This window comes from Chiloscyllium punctatum, chromosome 1 (genome assembly GCF_047496795.1).
Source record: "Chiloscyllium punctatum isolate Juve2018m chromosome 1, sChiPun1.3, whole genome shotgun sequence".
Lineage (NCBI taxonomy): Eukaryota > Metazoa > Chordata > Chondrichthyes > Orectolobiformes > Hemiscylliidae > Chiloscyllium > Chiloscyllium punctatum.
In genome coordinates this window covers 112,375,963-112,391,841 of record NC_092739.1, presented here as the reverse complement: position 1 = coordinate 112,391,841, position 15,879 = coordinate 112,375,963, and the positions used below count along the sequence as shown (strand labels likewise).

Below are 15,879 nucleotides of genomic sequence, written 5' to 3'. Positions count from 1 at the left end.
GTTCAACACCACAGTCCATAAGCACCTAGCCATGCTGGACTCACAATCCTCACGAGGGCTCGATCACCACCAGTTGCCCCATGCTGCCTGCTCCCGCTCCGGGCTCCCCATGCTGCCTGCTCCCGCTCTGACCTCTGGCGTCCCCACACTGCCTGCTCCTGCTCCAGCCTCAGATCTCCCCACGCTGCCTGCTCCCGCTCCAGCCTCCCCACACTGCCTGCTCCTGCTCCAGCCTCAGATCTCCCCAAGCTGCCTGCTCCCGCTCCAGCCTCCCCAGGCTGCCTGCTCCTGCTCCAGCCTCTGGCTGCCCCAGGGTGCCTACTCCTGCTGTTGCTACCAGCCTTTTCCAAGTTGCCTGTCCCCACACTCCTGCTGGAGGCCCACTCTAGTACCACTCAGGGTCTCCAGCCGTTTCCACGGTCCAGACCTCAAAGAATCCATGACGCCGCTGATTGCCAGAGCTCTGCTCAGACACACCATGTGACTGACTGCCTAAAGCCCCAACCGCTGCCGTTGTTGCTGCTTCGACCATGACTGAGCTCTCTCCAGAAGGCAAGTAGAGAAAAGAAAACTGGAAAAATTAAAACCAAAGAAAGAAAAAAGTGAGAAAAAAAGAGTTTGTGCTAAGAAAGTAATGTAAGGACTGCAGAGGCTGGCAGCCCCTAAGGAAGCGCAAAATGAATGAGCTCAAGGAAGTAAGTTTAGAACCACAAGATGTACCTTATGTGTGATCCTCTGCAAAGTATTAAAGTATTGAGGCTGGTGGTTTGGCTGATGTCGACTTGCATGAATGAAAGCCATAGAGAACACAAAGACATGTTTGTGAAGAAGCCGTTATATGTTGGCCAACAGTAATTTGTGGTGTCCAGTTTCTCAGGGAAGGAGAAGACAATTGGAGATGGCTTATCGATAAGAGGAGCTGGAGCTTCAATGTGATGCAAATCCATGGAAATAACATAACCATCACACAAGGAGAGACCTGAAGTCACTATTTAAGATTTGATGGAAAAATTTGCAAAACTTTTGTCAATGGCAAGTTTCAGATATTTTCATTCTCTGTATTTCTCTCCCTTTCTCACTTTGCTCACACATCAACAGATAATTCTGCCCACTGTATATGTAGGAACTTGTAGTGCACAAAATGGCTGTTACATTTTCGCAATGTTGATTAAGGAATAAGCATTGGCCATTCTGCAGGGGATAACAGCTCTACTCTTCTTCGAGATAGTGTTCAGGAATTTTTGACATTCAGTTGACAGACTATATAGGGCCTTGATTAAACTGATCCAAATGTCACCGGCTCCAACCATGCAACACTCCCTCTGCACTGGAGCATAAACTCTTTTTTTTAACACATCACCCTTTGAAAATTCACAAAGTTGTGAATCAGAGACAAGCGAACTCTGGTGGACATACTAAAACAGCAAAATTAATGATACACCGTTTCCAGTAGGCTCTCTGCCAAGTTGTACATCATCCTGACTTAAACGTTTCAGTGTCACGGGAACAGGATCTGTGAATTGCATACATAAACCGTTCTGGAAGCACCATCACTGTAAAAGATTACAATAGTTCAAGAAGTCTCACTATTTCTTCAGAGCAATAGGGATGCGTACTTTTGTAGAATTAGCTGCCCTCTGAAGTGGCCTAGCAAGCCAATCAAGACAACTAAGGAATGGGCAATAAATCATGTTCTTGCCAGGGATGCTCACACCCGAAGAACAAATGACCAAATGCTGCTTTGCCAAAATTGGCTGCATCATGAATTTTTATTTTCATATTCAGTAATTTTTAATCTACTGTACAATCCACTGAATAGTTCTGTAATCTCACCAAGATCATAGCTTGGCACTTCTCTTTTTTGTAAGTATGGGATGACAATACTTTCTATTTCTCATTCTTAAGTTTGTTTCTTCTCCTTTCTTCTTTCTTTCCAATGCTCTGTTACTGCTTCCACTTTATAAGTTGTGCATATGGTGTCAGCACATTTATTAGGTTAATAGATTTGTTGTTCTACATTCCAATTCCAACAGCTGTAAGTGTCAACGTACGTTTTTACTCTCATGTTGGTTTAATTCAATATGAGGACTTTTGGTCTTAGTCATATTTATACATCGAACTTGCAAGCTGAGAAATAATGCAGTTATTCTTTCAAGTTCAAGCCTCTGTTCCACATGTGTGGGTCACTGGGGGGTGAAATAGAAGGTGCAAAGTTATTTGTGTGAACGTTTCCAATGATTTTACAGCTCCTTGGGGAGCTACTTCTCACACCTACTGAAGCAACTTCAGAAAAATACAAATGCCAAATGTGTGTGCTTTATCACAGTTTTATAACATTTTCCTGTCAATAAAACAGCAACCCTAAAAAACAACTTTCTAGAATGGTCCAGTCGGTGTGTTGTACAGCTTTCATTGGTTATTTAAAATATTTTGGAACAAGTATCTACTGGATTCTTGTGAAATGTTTGCAAATCCTTTGTTTATTTTGCAGTGTTTGGATTTTCTGGCTCCCCACTGGCAGAATTAATTCCAAAAGCAGTTTTCTTGTTTACTTCCCACTGCTTTACTGACTGTTGCAATCAAAATAAAATCACAATGTAAGCCCCTTCTTGAAACAGTGAAAATCCCATTGCTGTTATACACAGCATGTGTTGGTAATTTATTTCATTATTCCTTTTGTAAAGTAGCTAGCACTTTCAACCAACTATATTGAGTATATTTGATCCAAAGCTTTCGTAAGTGTTTTTTGTTAAATTCTGAAATCAGGGTGAAAGCTTACTGAATTTAGAATTTCTTAAATTTAGAATATACAGCAAATACTGTAGCTCACGAGGGCTTAACATGTTCATAGGGAATGTTTAACTGGGAAAAAGTTCTCTGCATTGTAACAATTCTGGGATTCTGAGTTAAAATATTATATGAATGGTTAAAGGTTTGCTATCCTACAATATTAATAAAAGATGACTAGTAATTTAATAAAGGTTGACATAACTCCAAAAATGCTGGCAACTCAAACACAGAATTGATTTTAAACCCAAGGCAGTGATATCCAGTCGTTAAATGGGTTTTGTATGTTAAGCTGCATGATAGATCAGCATTGCTTCACTTGGAGGAGAGGGTTGTTGGGGGAGGTGATATAAATGTGATTACATGAAAGCCTAGAGAGTTAATTTAAAAAAACTGACAGCAGGGAGTTTATCTAGATTTATCTAGGAAATACCTCACAGGATTATTTTACAATTTCAGTTTTATTCAATGTATTTTCTAATACTTTAGCATCTACTGCAATCATGAAGATTATTTGAGAAAAAATTGGGAGTTCGATTATCATCTTTTGTGTGTGTGATGCTGGAAAAGCACAGCAAGTCAGGCAGCATCCGAGGAGCAGCAGAATTGACGTTTCGGGCGTAAGGCCTTCATCAGGAATGAGACTTGCGGGCTGGGGGCTGACAGATAAATGGAGATGGGTAAGGCTGGGAGAAAGGTAGCTGGGAGTGTGATAGATAGATGAAGGTGGGGGGGGGGGAGGGTGATAGGTCAGAGAGGAGGGTGAAATGGATAGTGGGAAGAAAGATGACAGGTCAAGAGGGCAGTGCTGAGTTGGAGGCTTGGGACTGGGATAAGGTGGAGGGAGAGGAAATGAGGAAACTGATGAATTGATCCTGTGTTGGAGGGTCCCAAGGCAGAAGATGAGGTGTTCTTGGTGGCGTGGGAGGGGGAGTTAAAGTGTTCAGCCATGGGGTGGTGGGTTTTCTTGGTGTGTGTGTTCCAGAGATGTTCTCTGAAACGATCTGCAAGTTGGCGTCTGTCTCCCTGATGTAGAGGAGATCACATTGGGTGCAATGGATACAGTCAATGACGTGTGTGGAAGTACAGGCAAATTTGTGTTGGCCTTGGACAGAGGTGAGGGCGGAGACGTACGCTCAGGTTTTGCACTTCTTACATTGGCAGGGGAAGGTGCCGGGAGTTGGGTGTGGGCTGGTGGGGGACGTGGATCTGACAAGGGAGTTGCGGAGGGAATGGTCTCTCCAAAATGCAGATAGGAATGGGGAGGGATATATATCCATAGTGGTGGGGTCTGTGAATAATTAACTTTCTCTTAGTTATTATTGTTTTCATATCTTAAAACATGTTTCCCCCAGGAACAGCAGATATTCCATTATTTTGAGAGACAGGATTACTTGAGGCTGGAGATACCAATTCCAAATTAAGTCTCACTTTCCCCTCAAAGAATATATGTGCCTACAACATTACATTTTCTGACTGGTTTGGGAACCTACTGTTTGAAATACATTGAAATTTTACTGTAAAGTGCCTAATCTGAAACAAGGCCATGCTCAATGATTGGTAGGTTTTAATCGTATGAAAAGAAGAAAAGACTTACATTTATGTAGCACCTTTCATGTTCTCAGGACATCACAAGGCACCAATAAAGTGTCGTAATGGCTATGATGACAAAAATAAAAATGAAATTAGGGCTTTTATCAGCCAACAAACAATCAGACAACACTTCCCCATAAGCTACTTCACTTGTCATTCTCCCACATACAAAACCAATATAACCCAAAATGGCCCATTACCTTCTCCAGCACCTCCAGCAAAACTCTACAAGGCTGTAACTTCAACTAGTTCAGTTTAATCAGGCATTCACTCACTCCTCCCCTTTCAATTTGGCATTTTTCTCTCACTCTATATTAGTAACCTTGTTCGAACCAGTAATTTTCTCTTTCCAGTTGGAGCAGGTCCAGACTTCATTCTGATGCTACTTTTGATCAAGTACCCGCTGACATTTACTCAGCTCAATTAAGAAGAATAATCATTTGTTCAAACTATCATTCCTCAAGCCAACGCCTGAGGAAACGAGCCCAGCACAGACTTATGGCTGCAGAAGGAAGGGAAAAAGAACAAAACTTGAAATAAAGCAGAAAATGGTCAGTGTTCCTGTATGGCTTTTATCTGGGTCTTGAAACAAGCTGAGGCCACACTTTAACAGTTACACTGATGCTACAAAACAATACCATCCGAGCTTAAAACACAGCCCCCTGTGAAGTATTTAGAAGAAGGGAAAGAAACAAGAATTAGAGGAGCACATAGATTACATGGTTGGATCAGATTGCAAATATTAGGAAGGGCAGGGATGGGGGTTGTTGATGGTAATTTGAAAATAAAGATGAGTGTATTAAAATTAAGACATTTCTTGACTGTGAGTGAACGTAGCTCAGCGAGCATAGTGCTTTCAGGGGAATGGAACACACACACAGATACACACTCTCTCTCTCTCTCTCTCTCTCTGTCTCACTCACTCTCTCCCCCTTACGTGCACACACACACACACACACATATAAATCTATGGGGTGAAATTGCATTTGCAGAATTGTATTTGCAGATACATTCTATTTTGTTCAAAAAGCACACAATCTGTAGGCAGTCAATATTTTTTATAATCCATGCAATATTTTATAATTTCCTACTTTGCAGCGTGAGGAGGTTGTACCTCTGCTTTCCTGTCACTATCATAGATGTTAGCTATCAATTATTCTGCTGAACAATTCTGTCATATATCTTCAAATAAATAGGACTAACATATTGTTTACAAGTACTTGTTTGAGGATGGTAAGTTTGTGTCAGGCAAATACAGAAACACATCAAAAAGGACTAAATGGTGATAAGAAAGCATTGCATCTGCGTACGCAGCTGATTGGTGGCAAAGTATATGTGTACAATCAGTTCTGGTCAGCTTTGTTGCACAAACAGCCTCCATTAATCTATGCTCCATAATCACACTAATTGGAAAGGGAACAAATCACTTGTTGGTAATTTTAATCTTTAAAAAAGTGAGGAGTTTGAACAGGTGGTGAGGGATTGGGTGAGGGTTAAGTGAGAAAAATCTGTTTCCCAATTCAAACTTGCCTTCAGCTTTAGCTGAGGCCAGGTGGTGTGTGTATGGGGGTGACCAATCTGTTTTAAGGAAGATGTTTGCAACATTAAACATAATAATGACACTGCAAGTCTTAACGTCAGCTGAAGTTTCACCTTTAACTCTGGTCAGGAATTTGGGGTGGGAAGGCCCATGCTTGATTTTCCTGCCCTAATGCCAACTCAGATGTTTATGTGTCCACTTCATAGCCTCTTCATGCAATCACCAAAATAAACACCATTGCTGCAGGTGGGAACAGTGGCAGCCTTCCCAACTGGTACAATGTAACAGCTAGTTTGCTGGTTATAGAGAGTAGGCATTGATTTGCCCTGATTTGAGGATGATACAGGGAGGGGGCAGTCAGACAGGAGGCCTCTGAAAGTTACCTCTGAACCTCCTGACCTCTCTGTGCTCCATGCGATCTCCCTTCAAAAGTCACCTATTGCCTGCAGTTGGCTGTAGTTGTGCTACGAAGTCTTGCTGTCTGAGACAACATGGTTATATATAGTGGTTGCTAGTGTCTGATTGATTGTCACCTTTGGATGGATGGAAGATTGCTGTCACAGGATGTGATGTGCTGCAAAGCCCACTGACTGACAACGAAACAGCCTGATAGGTATAGGATCTGGTGGAATTTCTAGTTTGTGGCAGTGTGGAGGGACAAGGATGGTGGTGTCCTGTGTGATAAGTGCCCAGCAAAACTCTTCAAAAAAAAATTGGGATCCCAGCTTTAAGGGTATGCAGGTCTTGGTACATTAAGGTGCGCTGTCTCTCACTTTCTATCAAACTGTTAGACCTTGCATCGAGTTTGAATAGGTTTCCATTGAGTTTCTTTCTCCAAATTAAGATGATGATATAGGTTTGCTTCCAGGGAAACTTTGCATGAGGTAATATGACTTTCTCCAAACTATTCCATTTTACTCGAATTGAAGGCAGCAGTGTAAAACATAATATCGCCTGTAAGAAAAAATGCTTGTCTAAACAGCTACTAAGATTAGATACCCTACTTCCAACCAATCACCATTAGACCTCTAATCCCATCGTGATCCATTTGACCTCCTCAGCCTCCAAACCACCCCTCCCTCCACAGATCAGTAGCTTACCTATTAACAGTCCCCTTCCCCAAGTGAGCACTTTATATCCTGATAACACCCCCTTCCCCCAACTAATCCATTCATATAATGATAACAGCCCTTTCCTCTAATTGAGCCAGCCTATATCCTGATAACGGCCCCTTCCCCCAACTGAGCCCTTTCTCGGTGAAACAGTACATGACCCTGTGGTTTTCTGCAACCAGTATTGTGCTCTGTCTTTTCCCTGCATGCGCTTGTCATTCTCCCTTACTAGTGTTTCCCCACTTTTCTTAGATAACTTTTGGGGGAAATACTGTATGACTGATTTGCGTCTCTGCAATAGGCATTGCAAATCCTCGGTGAGGAGAGCTGCACACCACAACATTTGATTCTTTGCCGTGCAAGCAATCAAACTCTAGTTGGTGAATGAGTTAGCTGATGAAATGGAGGTTGGTTAGTTCATTTGGCTGAACGGCTGAGTTTGTAATGCAGAGTAACATCCACAGTGTGCATTCATTTCCTGCACTGGCTGAGGTTACCATGAAGGACTCTGCTTCTCAACCTCTCCACTTGTCTCGGGTTAAACCAGTCATCTGTCTCTAATCAAGAGAACATCCCTGCAGTCCAGAAGGACTATGGCAACCTTAACTTTGTAGACGATTTGTTACCAGATGTTATAAACTTTGTTTTAACATCATGAAGGAAAATGTGTTGCTGTGGTTACTGTAAGGGAGCTTGAGTTGGCCAGACTATGTTAAAATCCAATTGTTCACTACTGGAAAAGGAAAAGCAGAGAGTGGAAAGAGATAAGTGTGAAAACTGAAATTAAATTAATTCATCAAATTAAACACAGACTAAAAATTGGAACAGGGACTTTTCCCAGCTTGTGTCATTCAATTCACATGATCCTTCCTTATTTTCTTCATGGGATGTAGATATTGTTGGCAGGACCTGCATTTGTTGCCTATCCCTACTAGCTAACCAGTGGTTAGCATTGCTGCATTATAGCGCTAAGGACCTGAGTTCGATTCCTGCCTCGGGTGACTGACTGTGTGGTGTTTGTACATTCTCCCCATGTCTGCCTGGGTTTCCTCCCACAGTCCAAACATGTACAGGTTAGGTAGATTGGCCATGCTAAATTTTCCTATAGTGTCCAGGCATATACAGATTAGTTGGATTAGCTATGGGAATAGTGGGGTTATGGGGATAGGGTGGAGGGCTGGTTCTGGGTGGGATGCGCTTTCCAGGGTCAGTGCACATTCAATGGTCTGAATGGCTCTGTCTGAAAGGTAGGGATTCTATGATTCTATTGTTGCCCTTGAACTAAGTGGCTTGTTTGGCTATTTCAGTGGGCAGTTAAGAGTCAACCATACTGGGAACAAACCTACTGGGAACAAACCTGAGGAAATGACTTCTCCATGGTTTTTGGGGTTCAAAACAATTTCAAAGAAACCCAAACATATAAATAGAAAGCAGGAATCATCAGAAATGCTTCGTCTGGAGACTCACTGAAGATGTTAACTAGTATGGAGACGAAATGTCTGAAAATGAACCTTCCAGCTCAGCGAGCAAACCTACATCCAGAACCTCAACCTGAGCTACAAATCTTCTCAAAACTCGCTAATAGATAAATACTGTTAGGTAATAACCCTAGCCTGTCCCATTTGTCAGGAAAGCTGGCAGTTAACCCAGTTAAGTGAAAGAACCGTGTTAAAAACCACTCCCTTTTACTTTCCATAGGTCCTCCCTGCTCCAAGCAGATCCAAAAGTTAAAATTCTACCTGTGGTTTAAGCAGAAGTATTTGTGAAATAGAATTTTTCCATTTCCAATATTTTTTACATTTTATAAATAGAAGTCATATAGTAATAAAGCCTTTACTGCATGAAAGAAGACCCTTCAGTCCACCATGTCCATGCCAGTCATGAAACATCCCATTTTCCAGCACTTTGCCCATAGTCTTGGATGGTATGTTAATTCAAGTGGTCATCTTATTGGTTCTTAAATGTCTTAAAGGCTCTGACCTCGACCACCATTATAAACAGTAAGTTCCAGATACTCACAACCCTAAGGGTAAAGAAGTCTCAAAGCCCCTCTAAATCTCCTGCTCCTCACTCTAAGACTGTGCCACCTGGTTATTGACCCACTACTAAGGGGAAAGGATTCTCCTTATTTAGCCTACCTATGTCCCTCAGAATTCTGTACACCTGAGGATCCCATTAGCCTTCACTGCTGTAAACAAGCCCAGCCTATCCAAGTGAACTGCATGCTAGATCTGATCAACGAGCATTCAATAGAAAATGCAGCTTTAAGGAGCTGCACCATGTAATTTATAGTTCTGCTCAGCAAATTCATCTGCCAACATTTGTGCTGTCAGCAAAAAGCGCAAACTGCACCAGAAATATGCCATCCATATTTATAAGGACGTCAGAAATCTCAAACACTGTCATTCAACACTGTACACTGGAAATATGAAGTATGACAGCTCAAATCCACTATGTGAACTGTTCAACTGCAAGTATTCAAATCCTGCCCAAGCAAACTGCTTATTTCACAAGAATATAAAGTGGATCCAAGTGTTTCTGGATAGTTTTCTCATTCAGCATAATTATGGAGGAGAGGGGAATATCCCAGGTCTAGTCTGTAAGCTCATCTTGGCTATAGGCAGTAGTTTGGATAGTTTAATAAATATCAGAGAGAGGAGAAATTCAGTATTGGGGAGAGGAAATGTTTTAACTCCCAGCTGTTTTCCCAACCACACAGGCTTGTGATTTTGGAATGATATTCGTTATGATTTTCCCTTTTGTTACTGAATTTTCTGCAAATGAAGTGTCTAAATTCACACAGGAAGAATGACCCCAGCAGCCGTAGAACAATATCCCCAATGTGAAAAGTGGAAAATATGAGCAATATTGCAGCACCACCTGGTGTTACTGGATGTTATTGTCATGCATTATCAACTGGCTTCTGTGAGTGAATGTGCATATCGCAAGGCCAGGTTGTTGCAAGTGCAGCTTATCGACAAGAGTCCATGAGATCATTCTTCTGTCCACTCAGCAAAATAATCAACTCAAAGGGTCACGGATCTGTGGAATTCACTACCCGAGTGCGGTGGATGCTGGGACATTGAGTTTGACATTAAGAAGGGGGAATAGGTAGATTTTTAATTAGATATGGGTTGAAGGGATTTGGAGAGCGGTCAGTAAAGTGGAGTTGAGGCTGAGATGAGATCAGCTATGATTGTATCAAATGGCGGAACAGGCTTGAGGGGCTGAATTTCCTACACCAGTTCCCAGTTCTTATGTTTTTAACTCAGACAGAATAATTTAAACAGCAACTCCCAGATATTTACTAATTGTAAAACTAAGGATATAAGACATTTCTAGCGCTCTTGTGGCAATGTAGTGTCTCTGCCTCTGGGCCAGACAGTCCAGTTTCAAGTCCTACCTCTGCCAGGAGTGTCTTGCAATAAGTCTGAATAGGTTCATTCCAAATATTAATCAGATATCTCTTTGCTTCCTGTCGTGTCACAAGCAAGCTTTGCATCAGGAATATATAAACTACTGGCAAGAAATGTGGAAGTCTACAGCAAGATTGTGAATATCTGAAAAGAGAAAAGTAGTCTCAGGGTTTCAGTAGAAACATTAACTAATGATGTTGGATATTTGCAAAAGAAATGGATGAGTGATTAATTAGCATTGTAATTTATTTTATTAAATAGTTGAAAAATGATTCGCACTCAACTGGTTAAAATCATATAACAACAGAGTTATAGTCCAATAGGTTTATTTGGAAGTACAAGCTTTCGGAGTGCTGCTCCTTCGTCAGGTTGATGGGTTGATGAATCGAAACTTGCAACTCATTCTAAGTGATTAAAGACTTAACAGCAATCTCGGTTTGTTCAGTACATCGTATGACACTTTAATCTTTCACTATAAATTCTGTGTCCTCTCATCCTGCCTCACTAGCTACCTGATGAAACGGCAATGCTTTGAAAGCTTGCACTTCCAAATAAACTTGTTGGACTATAAACTGGAGTTGTGTGATTTTTAACTTTGTCTACCCCAGCACCTCAACATCAGTCCCTATGGCAATAGTGCTCCCAAATATTCTTTAGTAACATGATACAGACCAAAAGACAATGAAAAACAAAGTTTATATAAAACAGAATGGCACATGACCTGGAAGGGATGGTGTTCCTATGATAATGTTGTTTCTGTTCTTATTGGCAGCAGAGTTTGCAAGAGAGGGAGGAATATTCTTTACAGCACAAATTCTGCAGCCAACTTTGGTGATGGAGAGCGTTGATATTAAACCTGCTGACAGGTGTCTGTCAAGTTAACAATTATACCTTGAGTAATATTGAACTTCTGGAGTGTTACTGCAGTTACATTCACCAGCTTGTCAACTCCAACTCGAATGCTATCCAAATCCAACTTCAGGCTAGTATGGGTTGCTTCATTATTGCAGAATATAGTGAAACTTCCAACGAATAAACCCACTTCTTTCCTTATAATGTAAGAAAGGTCAATAAGATGGTTGGGCTGAGGACTTTACTTGAAGAACTCCTGCAGTGACGTCCTGAAGCTACAATAACTGACTTCCTATCACAACTATCTTCCTTTGACTCCAGTCACTGGAGAGTTTCCACATTTACATCAGTTTGTTAGTGATGCTTAACACTGTATTCATTTAAGTGTTCTCTTTCTGTTTACTCTTCTTTGGCAGCCTCCGACTATCTGGGGGAAAGAGAACTTTCTTTCCAGCATTCACTTGCTCTATCAATAATTCCAATGATTTCATCTAAAGGTTTCTGGGGTGTGTTGGACCTTAAGGTATTTTGGAGACTATCACCATATTCTATTTTGTTTACGTTTAGAACTGGGAGTTGAATTTAAAAGTTGAATTTTGAATGGCAGCTTGTTTTAAAAGTGAAAAGACCAAAGACAAATGTTTGCTGTTGGGAACTGACCTGAAAACTAACGCAACTTTATTACTGTTTGAATAAAAAAAAGTCATCACACTCTCTCTCATGAGAGAGAGATGACTAGTGGTGACTTAACCTGATGGTCCCCATGCCTCAGTGAGGGGAGAGGTTGCGAAGGAGAATTCTTCATGATAACCCCTGGTGTGGGAATTAAACCCACACTACTAGCATCTCTTTACATGGCAAGCCATCCATCCAGCCATCTGAGCTCAGCAACCCCCAAATGAACTGCAGGACACTTAAATTCAAAGTTCACCATCTGCCATGGTCAGATTCAAACCCATGACTCCAGAACATTGGCCTGGGGTTCTGGATTACAAACTCAGTGACATTGCCGCTATGCCACTGCCCTCCCCTTTATGTAAGGACATTGTAGATGTATAGGCACTGACTGTTGCTATACTCAGGGATGACAGCTGCTTGGAGATTGAATTGGTCAACAAAGGGACGACTGGTACTAACCAGCGAACCACAGAGAATGTTGATTGGAAAGAGGAAAATCAGTTCTGTCTGGGTTTTGGAGGCTGTAATTTTTGGAAGCTTCCAGACTACAGGCTACTGCTGTGTTTTGTTATCTCTTTAGTTTGTCTCTCGAGTTATCAAATTTTTGAGTGCATTCAGAAAAAAATCCCAGTCTGTAAGAAATAAGTAAATATTTCTAGAAATTGGATGGGACTGTTTGCATTAACTGGTGACTTCAGAATTCAAGCAAGATATACAATTCAAAGTATCTGGCAGGTTGTGGCCATGGACACATAGCAGCAATTGTTTTTTTTCCAATATACTTTTTTTCTGAAAAAGGTGCAATATATTTTTGTATTTTGTATAATTGCCTCAGGCTAGCCAGGTCTGAGCATTAAGATTGACAATTAACTGTTCTTGTTACATTTTCATGGCCCAACTAGGGCCCTCTATTCATGCTGTATAAATGTTGTCTTTTTCTTGTATCTTAGTACTGATGTGTACAGGACAAAAAGCTTCAACCTCATTTTCTTTTAGCAATGTTTAAATTCCATATTTCTCTTTTGAACTAGTGTTGGCACTTATGAACCTGCGCCAGGGCCCAATTCCTGCCTCCTAGTCAGGAAGCTGCCAATATGCAGACTGAATTCCTTCCCCTTTCCTCATGACATTCATAAAGTCATGATGTATTGCCTTCTTAATCTAGGGTAGTTTGTCTGAGCTTTTAAGACCATAAGAAATAGGAAGGGATCATGGCTGATCCGACTTTCTTCACATCCACTTTTAAGAAGGGATTTCACCCAGCAACAGTGAAGAGCAGTGATATGGTTCCAACTCAAGACGGTGTGTCACTGCCTTTCAGATGCAATGTTAGATTAGATTTGATTCCCTACAGTGCGGAAACAGGCCATTAGGCCCAACCAGTCCACACCAACTCTCCAAAGAGTAACCCACCCCATTTCCCTCTGACTAATACACCTAGCACTATGGGCAATTTAGCATGGCCAATTAACCTGACTTGCACATCTTTGGACTGTGGGAGGAAACCCACGCAGACACAGGGAGAATGTGCAGACTCCACACAGACAGTTGCCCAAGGCTGGAATCAAACCTAGGACCCTGGTGCTGTGAGGCAGCAGTGCTAACCACTGACCTGTAGATCCTTTCTGATCGATCAGGTGGATATAACAGACCACACAGTGGTAAGAGCAGGGAATTCTCAACTTGCCTTCAATAACATTTATTCCACAACCATGCCCATCAAAACAGACACCCTGAACATCTATCCCATTGCTGTTTGTTGAATTTTACAATGCACATATTGGTTTCGTGCATTTCTCTACACAATACCAATGACTATACTTCAAAAATCACTTGACTGTGGATTAATTTGCCATTTCATGAGGTAATAAAATGCATGACATAAATATAGTGTTTCTGTTAAAATAAATGAGTGGTTGAAAAAGGTGCAATGAAATGTTTGGTCAGTAAGATGGGTTTCAGGAAGATTTTTAATGGCATTTGAAGATATTGAGCTTTAGGTAGAGAAATTTAAATCACAAGATCTAGACACAGCTACAATTAAGTGAGGACAGGGGCAAAAGGCACAAAAAGCTAGAGTCAGAAGGATGAAGAGTTTGAGGGTGTTTTGGTGCTAGAAGATGTTTCATAGATATGGAGAAAAGCGGATGTGAACTGGTATATACACAACACTTGAATTTTAAATTGGAGACTTTAGAGCACTGGAAATCAAAAGTCAATGCGAACCTAGATGATGGATATGCAAGACTTGGTATGGTTTGGAATATATGCACCTTGGTACATTCTTCCACATTAAAAATATTAAATAAATGCACATTGTTGATGATGGTATTTTGTATATAAGTCAGCGATGAATCACAACATTTAGTACTGCTGGATACTGGCATTATAGTACAGGTAAACATGTATTTGTATTGCTTTCCAATTCACACACTTCAGATTAGGTATTCTAACATCATTCCATAATCCTGAAAATTCCAAAATCCAGAGATGATCCCAAGAATTCCGGACTGGATGTTTTAACTTTATCTCAAAGCAAAACACCAGGTCAGCCTCCAGGCTTTCTTATGCTACGTTAATCATATATTAAAGCACAGGAGTCTGTCTCACACCCAGCTCCTTCAAAGAATAATCCAATTTTACTCAGTTCTCAGCTCTTTCCAAAACTCCTTACATTTGTTTCAGGTTTCTGTCCCATTTCCTAGTGAAAGCTACTGTTGAATCTGTTTTCACCTGTCTATCAGGCAGTGCATTCCAATCTGAGTCAAGTGTGTGGTGCTGGAGAAGCATAGCAGGTCAGGGCAGCATCCGAGAAGCAGAAGCTTATGCCCAAAATGTTGATTCTCCTGTTCCTCAGATGCTGCCTGACCTGCTGTGCTTTTCCAGCACCACACGCTCAATTCTGATCTCCAGCATCTGCTGTTCTCACTTTCTCCCCATTCCAATCTGAATGGCATACTGCATGAAAAATTACAGATGTAAACTACTTATATTTGATGCACATCACATTTCACTTTTCTATCATCGAGTTCCACTCTGCCATATTCCAATCAGAGGGCACTGCAAGACAGTTGTACCTGATTCATGAAAACAATATCTTCAATTGGTATTGTTTTAAGCTTCATTCAGTTTCACCGGATCTAAGATTAAGACTATGTTATTACTTGAACCTTCTTTATATTGAGGGAGGAACTGATTATGCTGATTTCTGCCCTGTGACATTGCTCAGTTTTCTCCCAATAGTGGGGGAATAAACAGGTTCCAATCTCTTCACAGGAGATACCCAGTTCTTAGATAAACTCATCCCTGAAATGTAAACTTTATTTTCTATTTCTGTGAGAATCAGTTGCTGAGTGTATTCCAACATTTTCTGGTTCAAATTCGTATGAAGTTTGTTTCAGTTTCCATTAAATTAATAGACAATTACAGCAGAGGAGGTAATTCAGCCCATCTTGTCTTCCTACCTCAGGGGTTTTTCTGATTGAACTATCTGCCTGAGCTCTCATTGTAATTTCAGAGCAGTCCCTTTGATTACCAGCGGTGCGCATGCGTACCCGTCATAAAGCTCCGTCACGCTCAAGGTGCATGCGCGAACTTTTGCCCGACCTAAACAGAGTTGCGAGAGGGTGGCAGAAGTTGAAAGGGGTGGGGGGGATCTGAACAAAGTGAGGGACAGTGCGGGGCGGGAGGCTGAAGAAGGTGAAGGACAGTGCGGGGCGGAAGGTGAAGGACGGGGGGGGCTGAAGAAGGTGAGGGACAGTGCGGGGCGGAAGGTGAAGGACGGGGGGGGCTGAAGAAGGTGAGGGACAGTGCGGGGCGGAAGGTGAAGGACGGGGGGGCTGAAGAAGGTGAGGGACAGTGCGGGGCGGAAAGTGAGCAGAGTGCTGAAAGAGGTGAGGAG

At 41.6% G+C, this 15,879-nt stretch overlaps 1 protein-coding gene and 1 long non-coding RNA gene across 2 annotated transcripts in view; both read right to left on the bottom strand.

The window, feature by feature from the left end:
- The window catches only part of LOC140479614 (uncharacterized), a 52,955-nt gene extending 52,154 nt beyond the window's left edge, over positions 1-801 (bottom strand). Inside the window, exons 1-2 of the mRNA XM_072573476.1 lie at positions 721-801; positions 428-571 (exon numbers count right to left, since the gene is read on the bottom strand). Coding sequence (XP_072429577.1) covers positions 428-571; positions 721-801 — 225 coding nt within the window. The remainder of the gene's footprint in view (positions 1-427; positions 572-720) is intronic.
- Positions 802-1,876: 1,075 nt separating this feature from the next.
- Positions 1,877-15,518, bottom strand: LOC140482513 (uncharacterized). The gene is made up of 3 exons (XR_011961733.1): positions 15,443-15,518; positions 4,385-4,446; positions 1,877-2,186 (listed from the first exon to the last, which is right to left on the bottom strand). It is a non-coding gene; the product is annotated as an uncharacterized lncRNA (long non-coding RNA).
- Positions 15,519-15,879: the final 361 nt, after the last annotated feature.